Genomic DNA, 7,500 nt, shown 5'->3' on the forward strand with positions numbered 1-7,500 from the left:
TAACTAAAAAAATATCACTGACTTACATTTTCACTGGATTTTACTTTATTTTTGCTTTAGTTCATCAAAGTAAAGAGACATATCCAGCAGTTTTTATAATACCAGAAATTACCTGATTTAGCTTATAGGATCTTCAAAGCAAAACCACTAAGCTATGTTTACGAACATCAAAATTCACAGATATTGAAAAGCTTTAAAAAATATTAATCTTGTTCTGACATTATTCATGTTAAGCTACTTCCTGTGCGAGTCAAGGTAGCAACTTCATATTCAGCAACTGAAGATCCAGCATTATTATGAGCAGAGATACGAAGATTGTACCAGGTAGCAGGAGTCAGTTCCATGATAATGTAGTTTCCTATTGGCCTCACTTGGTTGCTTGCCGTTATCCATTCAGTCTGGTGCCTGGAAGGTACATTACATATAAAGGTATCAGATGTTCACTGAAATGTAATATAGCCAAGTTATAGAGGAAATCAAAGCCCAGTTCATTTCAAAACGATTAATTTTCCTACCTTGGCTTGTATTCAACCACAAAGTAATTCATGGGGCAACCACCATCTTGCCATGCTTTCAGGTGGAGATTGATAGAGACAGAGGAGACTTCTACAAAACGATGAACCTCAGGAATCTCAGGCTTCTTGCCCTTTGTGCGTGTGTTCAAGATCTCAGAAGATTCACCAGTGCCAATCCTGTAAAAAAATCCAGATACACTTCCATATAAAGAAAAGACAGCAGTTTTACAGTACCTCATAATACTTCAGAAAAACATATTTTTATGAATTTGTCTTCAGAGTCCTTTAAAATTTTACTAATATGGCATCACTACATTCCTGATTAAAACACACAAGACACAAATAACCAACTTCAACATACTTGTTGTAAGCCGAAGCATAAATCTGGTAACGAGAACCACACCACAATCCTTCGAGAAGGTATGATCTTGTGGAAGCTGGAACCTGTACAGTCTCCAAGGTACTAAATTCAGGCTTATAGTAGATAGTGTAACCATGAATGGGTGTGGTGTCATCAATCACAGAAGGTGTCAGCTTAACCTCAATGCTATTGGTGGTGGTTGACTGGAGTTGAATCTCAGGTGGGTGAGGTGGGGCTGAAGAAGTAAAATGGTAACAGAAAATGAGACTGGTTATATTAATGTAATCTTGAAAGATAGCTACAATCAACAACCTTTCACAAATATAAATTTTGTCTGAGAAGTTGTGGTAACTGTAACAATAAAAGTGCTACCCTTATTACACATAAAAAAATGGCATCCAAGTGCTTGCATTGGTAATTGCATTTGAAAATAAAAAAGTAGATTTTCTTTTTTCTACGTGTATCTCTTAAACAGAAGAAAAAGTAAGAGCAAAGAGGGGATAAAATCAATAATATGAGAAATTAAACAGAATATCAAATTTACATACCTTGGATAAGGAGTGTATGTGTGACTGTGTCTTGTCCATAGGGATTCTCAACATGGCAGGTGTACTCTCCAGCATCATCACGAGACACTTCACGAATCAGCAGAGATCCCTCAGTCAAAAGACGCATGCGATCATTGGGGGTAAATGGTTCACCACGGATTGTCCACCTATAAATGGGAAAGGGAATTTTATTTACAACATCCTTCTTATCAAGCTAATATAAGTTCTATACACAGTTTTTTTTTATCCACAGTGATATCACTTTAGTGCATACATGTATACAATCTGCTTTATAACAATATGTTTATATCAAATAAATAAATTAAGGAAATCTTCCTTAGGTCTTTTTCAGTGCCAATCAGTACCTGATATCAGGGGTGGGGAGACCTACAGCCTGGCAATGGAGCTTGACATCTTCCTTGTATGTGGCAACATATTCATCATCAAAGGATGCAATCTTAGCAGGGACTAAAAGCAAAAAAAATATTAGAAACATAACTTAAAATTAGCAATTAAATGAAAAAGTATCTTTCAAGATCTATAATATTACCATGATAGATATCAGTGATATAATATAAGATAAATATTCTTATGAGTAGTAATCTGAGCATCAGCATGCTATAATCAATAAAATCTGTAATACGTAAAAAAAAATCATAACTAGATTGAATCAACTATGGAAACTGTATACACCTTTGCTTGACAGTTTTAGATGGACAGATTCAGACTTCTCTCCTTCTCCAATGGTTGTAGAGGCCGTTACCCAAAAGACATATTCATCACGCTGTTTAAGTCCATTTGCTTCGTAGTTCAGTTGAGATGATAGAAGTTTCTCCTGCTCTGCCTATATACAAAGTACCACAAATATTAATCTCCAAAGCTATATAACAAGGTGAAAACAATAAACCAAAAATTTAAAGAAAGACATAATAAACACTAATTCTCAGTGTCTTACGAAACATTCACAATATCTTAGTTCCTACCTCACTGTCACTCTTTCCCTCTTCCTTGAAGTATACAGTGTACTGAGTAATGATACCATTAGGACGGTCTGGGGGAAGCCAAGATACCAGGATGGAGTCAGCTGACATAACCAGAGCCTTGACAGAAGTGGGGGCATCAGGAACTGAGAAAAAACAGGAACAGATTAGCTTTTTGTGATAACCAATCAAATACATCAATTCTTTCAAATAGACACACAATACATACAACGAAAATTTTCTTATTCAGAAGACTACCAGAGCAGTTTCATACATGAGCCTTCTTTTTGCACTAAGGTTCATATACCAGAGGTATCTCTTACCATCCTGATCAGTCTGACAGTGAATGGGCTGTGATCGTACTCCTTCACCACCTGATGTGAAAGCCAAAACCTGGAGACTGTAGTTAGTGTACTTCTGAAGTCCATGGAGGTGAGTCTCAGTGGAACTAGTAATTTTTGTGTCCTTTCTCTCTTCATCTGCAAAATTTGGGTTAGAATATTTGAAGATCATCAAATCTTTTTATAAAAAGGAAACTATATCAAGAATGATAAAAAAAGACTAGCAGTAATCAGATTACAAAATATTTTCGAAGATAAGTACTTCCACCTTACTTACCATACCACTTGTCAGATGGTCCATAGATTACTTTGTATCCCTTGATCACTCCCTGTACAGTCTCAAGTGGAGGTGAGGCCCAAGATACACGGATGGTCTGAGAAGTCAGAGTTGTGCAGGTGACATCATGAGGGGGTTGTTGGGGGGTCCCTTCAGCAGTGTAGGAGCGGATTTCCTCAGTTGTGGGTCCTTGTCCAATCTTGTTGAAAGCAGATACTACAACAGCGTATTCAGTGTACACTCTGGGGAATGAGGAATTTCAGGATGTAGATACTACAAAGCATATTATTGAATTACAATTGTGTAGTACCAGATCAATCAAAATTAACTGAGCTCAGTCACAGAATCTTACTGCAGCTTCTTGATAGTCAGTTGATGTTCTTTGCCCACTTCCTTGCTGAATTCCACAGTTTCATAGACATAAGAGGTATTTGATGATGCAAGACGGTAGCCTACTTGGTAGCCCTGGATGTCTCCATTCCATTCCTCCCTAAGAGGTGGCTTCCACTTCACACGGAGGGAGTTCTGGTCAACAGCTTCAACTTTGAGGTCACGTGGTGCGCCACTTGGTGCTATAATAAGGGAAGGTTGTAAGTCATCATGGCATACATATCACACTTAGAAAAATAACCAAAAACTTATTCAGAAATTAAACACAGCAGTGCCTTTATGGAACATGCATAAAATGCCAAACAATGATAATACATAATGAACTTTGAACCTTCTCTGTATATGACATACTGAACTTAAATTTTCAATGAAAAAGGCTTACCTTCCTCGGCAGTGATGATAGTCACAATGTCTGATGGGTCAGAATCACCAATCTCATTCCTTGCAACAATGCGGAGGTGATAGGTAGTTGCTGGGCGGAGATCCAAGACAGCTGCCATGTTCTGGTTTCCAGGCACCATCATGCGTTCACCATCATTTTCCCAGTTACCTGTAGAGTAAAAAATAGTAATGTTTTTAAATTGCTTTCTAAGTATCTGAAATATGAATGTCTATATACTATATACTGTATTTTGATATATGGGCACATATTCAATTGTGCACATCTATAGCTACATATATATATAGTATATGTAAATCATGAATCTGTGCATGTATATATATTCAATACTTACGTCGGCTAAGCTTATATTCCACAATGTATCGGGTGATAGGAGAGTTTCCATCGTAGGGAGAAGTCCAAGACAGTTCCACTGATCGGCCACTCTTGTCAAGAACCTTAAGGCTACTGGGTTGTTCAGGGCGTTCTGCAAACATGAAAATAAAATATATAACTTATGTTTCATATGGATATAACAACAATTTGGTAAATGTTATTTTACAGTGGATATTGGCAATCACTTTTATTTTCATTCAAGCACATAGATAATTATAGAGATAATAGCTATAATAAAATCCTATGCAAATATCTCATTAATTTTCAAAATCATATTTTCTCAAAAACATCAGATAAAGCAAGAACATTATAGAATTTACATACCTTGAATGATGAGGTTGATGTTGGTATCTGCACTTCCAAAAGCATTGGTAGCAACACAGGTATAAACAGCAGAGTCAGTGCGATCAGCTGACTTGATGCTAAGACTGCTGTGGACACTGCCACCATGCATTTCTTCACGGATTGTGTACCTATATTTTCAGTTGGGAGTTTTTAAATGTGTTAGGCACAAAGTCTAAAAGCATCCGAAGTTAATGTGTAAAATGACTCAGTCAAACTTGTTGGCTGCTGATAATCTGAAAATATGTCTAATATACTATATGACATGTACTTACATATATATATATATATATATATATATATATATATATATATATATATATATATATATATATATAGATATATATATATATATATATATATATATATATATATATATATATATATATATATATATGTATATATATATATATATATATTTACATATATATATATATATATATATATATATATATATATATATATGTATGTATATATATATACGTATGTATGTATATATATATACATATATATATATAAATATATATATATATATATATATATATATATATATATATATATATATATATATATATATATATATATATATATATATATACATATATATATATACACACAAGTGAATATTATTGCACCAAAAACACATGCAGGTACTGAACTGCACATGTATATTACAAAGCAATTATGCATACTACTGTACCAAAGTAAAATGTCTTTCACAAGGTGTTCGTACAAGGCCAAAAAATGCTACCAAATTTCATTTATGTATGGCACCTTGGTTTAGCTGCGTCGTCAACACTGTGCTTGTCCTTCCTCCAGCGGATGCTAATGGGGGTTTCTCCTCCAGCCTCACATTCCAAGACTGCATCTTTTCCACGTAGTGCTGTCTGATTGCGGTACTGAATCTTGAACTGTGAGGGAGCTGAAAAGGTATAATGAGAAAATTAGTGTATAGTTGACACCTGATAATTAATATAATGAAGCATTAAAAAATCCTCAAACAAGAAAGATAACAAAAAGACAGAAAAGTGTCAAGAAAAAGATAAAGAGCTTACCTTGGACCCTAACGTAGATAACAGTTGACAGTCCAGCACCAACACCATTGCTGGCTTCACACAAGTAATATCCTTCATGAGATTTCTGAATACTGCTGATATGGAGAGTACCATCATCAGTAACCTTAATATTGGGGTTGTTTACATCAAGATCACGATAGTCACCAGGGGTATGTCCTGTGGAGAGGAAATGCAATTAGGAGATGACAAAGTCAATCTCTCTCTCTCTCTCCTCTCTCTTTCCTCTCACTCTCTCTCTCCTCTCTCTTTCCTCTCTCTGTCATTCTCTCCTTTTTCTCTCTCATTCTCTCCTCTCTCTCTCTCTCACTCTCTCTTCTCTCACTCTCTCACTCTCTCTTTTCTCACTCTCTCGCTCTTTCCTCTCTCACTCACTTTCCCTCTTCCCTCCCCCTACTTTCTAGTATCTTCCACTTCACACAAATTTTACTATTACATGCAAATCAACAAACCTGCAGCCTTCTTCCATCCGAGAGTGGGTCGTGGGAAACCATCTGCTTTGCATTCTAGCCTAGCATCACTGCCAAGAGCAAAGGCCTTGTCTGCAGGTTCCACAATCCAGCGTGGTGGTACTGTTGAAGTCGTGCACAAAACATGTTAATTCTTGTATAGTGACCATGAGTAAGGCAACCAACCCTTTTAAAGTCTATAAGAGTGAAATCACATTTATGGTGAATCCAATTTTACAGACTTGAGAAATGGTCTCTTACCCTTTTGATTTTCATGGAGTAGTTATATATCACTGACTTTAAAGTTAATAGTATAATAGTTGACAGTATATGAAATAATTCAAACTGAAAAACTCACTGATTAATTACTTTATAATGAATTTCATTATGAATGGAATCAAATCTACCAATGTATAATTCAATCAAATTAACTGAGGTCAAATACTGAAAAAGGAATTTATTTTCAAGATATGACCATAAAAATATCTTAAAATTAATGTTAAAGTCTTAAAATCTAAAAGCTAATCTAATTGAAGCAATCACTAAGCATGCAAAAACACAGAACTAAAGAAAAATAACCAAATATACCCATTCTGTACCCTCAATTAATTGTTCCCATAAACCAGTGTAGTGCCATGGTACTTGGATGTGATCAGGGAAAGGATAGGATTGGAAATAAAGATCCATAATTCAAAGTTAGTTCAGGCAACTCTTAATCATTCTCTTAATCTGCTAAGCAACGAAAAATCCTGACAGTACCAAAGTCAATTTGCCTGCTTTAAAAAAGAAAATGAGGCTAGGTTTTAGGAAGGCTTTAGGATATGTGTATATATGTATGTAACTGTGAATGTCAATTAGGTTTATGGGAACACTGCAGGGATGAGAACAACATAAAATAAATGTTCTTGTATTGACTTATATTCTCCCAGATTATTTCATTTCAATCTATATCTTAATATGCATAAGGCATTATTTACATCTATAGTTAGTGACACCAATATCGAGAAGTAAAACAGTATTGAGAAAGCCATTTTAAAATAATTTCAGCTACAAAATTTAAAATGATTGTGTAATTTTTTGAATGAAACAATTATCTGAGAGGACTACATGAGCCAAAAGACAAGCAAACAGATAGACACAATAATTCCTACTGTATCTGTGCATATCTACATGCTACTGTCATGCACTGAAAATGTGAAAAATAATAATAAGGAAAAATTAAAGAGAAGTAAAGATCTTTCATGTAGCTAACAGAAAATAACTGTAGGTATTTGTTAAGGTCAAGGAAATAGGTTAGGGTATGTGTTACATGAGATTCTCCCTGTTCCTTCATTTCTTTTTTGTGTAGAAATGACAAAAAAAATTCCAATTGGGTATATAGCCAATTTGTTTTTCACTGTTAGCGGACACCCTCAAACGCCTTTTTTCATGGTGTTCTATCACTTGTTT

The 7,500-nt window shown here is 35.0% G+C and overlaps 1 protein-coding gene across 1 annotated transcript in view; it reads right to left on the reverse strand.

Moving 5' to 3' along the window:
* Positions 1-7,500, reverse strand: part of Dscam1 (Down syndrome cell adhesion molecule 1) — a 194,844-nt gene that overhangs the window by 53,446 nt on the left and 133,898 nt on the right. Inside the window, exons 19-34 of the mRNA XM_070121435.1 lie at positions 6,055-6,174; positions 5,585-5,761; positions 5,304-5,451; positions 4,512-4,660; positions 4,147-4,278; positions 3,795-3,962; positions 3,375-3,594; positions 3,023-3,264; positions 2,728-2,883; positions 2,408-2,550; positions 2,118-2,268; positions 1,790-1,892; positions 1,425-1,591; positions 877-1,111; positions 516-692; positions 239-405 (exon numbers count right to left, since the gene is read on the reverse strand). Of these exons, the coding sequence (XP_069977536.1) occupies positions 239-405; positions 516-692; positions 877-1,111; positions 1,425-1,591; positions 1,790-1,892; positions 2,118-2,268; positions 2,408-2,550; positions 2,728-2,883; positions 3,023-3,264; positions 3,375-3,594; positions 3,795-3,962; positions 4,147-4,278; positions 4,512-4,660; positions 5,304-5,451; positions 5,585-5,761; positions 6,055-6,174 (2,655 nt within the window). The remainder of the gene's footprint in view (positions 1-238; positions 406-515; positions 693-876; positions 1,112-1,424; positions 1,592-1,789; positions 1,893-2,117; positions 2,269-2,407; positions 2,551-2,727; positions 2,884-3,022; positions 3,265-3,374; positions 3,595-3,794; positions 3,963-4,146; positions 4,279-4,511; positions 4,661-5,303; positions 5,452-5,584; positions 5,762-6,054; positions 6,175-7,500) is intronic.

Source organism: Penaeus vannamei, chromosome 4 (genome assembly GCF_042767895.1).
Source record: "Penaeus vannamei isolate JL-2024 chromosome 4, ASM4276789v1, whole genome shotgun sequence".
In the NCBI taxonomy this organism is placed as follows: Eukaryota; Metazoa; Arthropoda; class Malacostraca; order Decapoda; family Penaeidae; genus Penaeus; species Penaeus vannamei.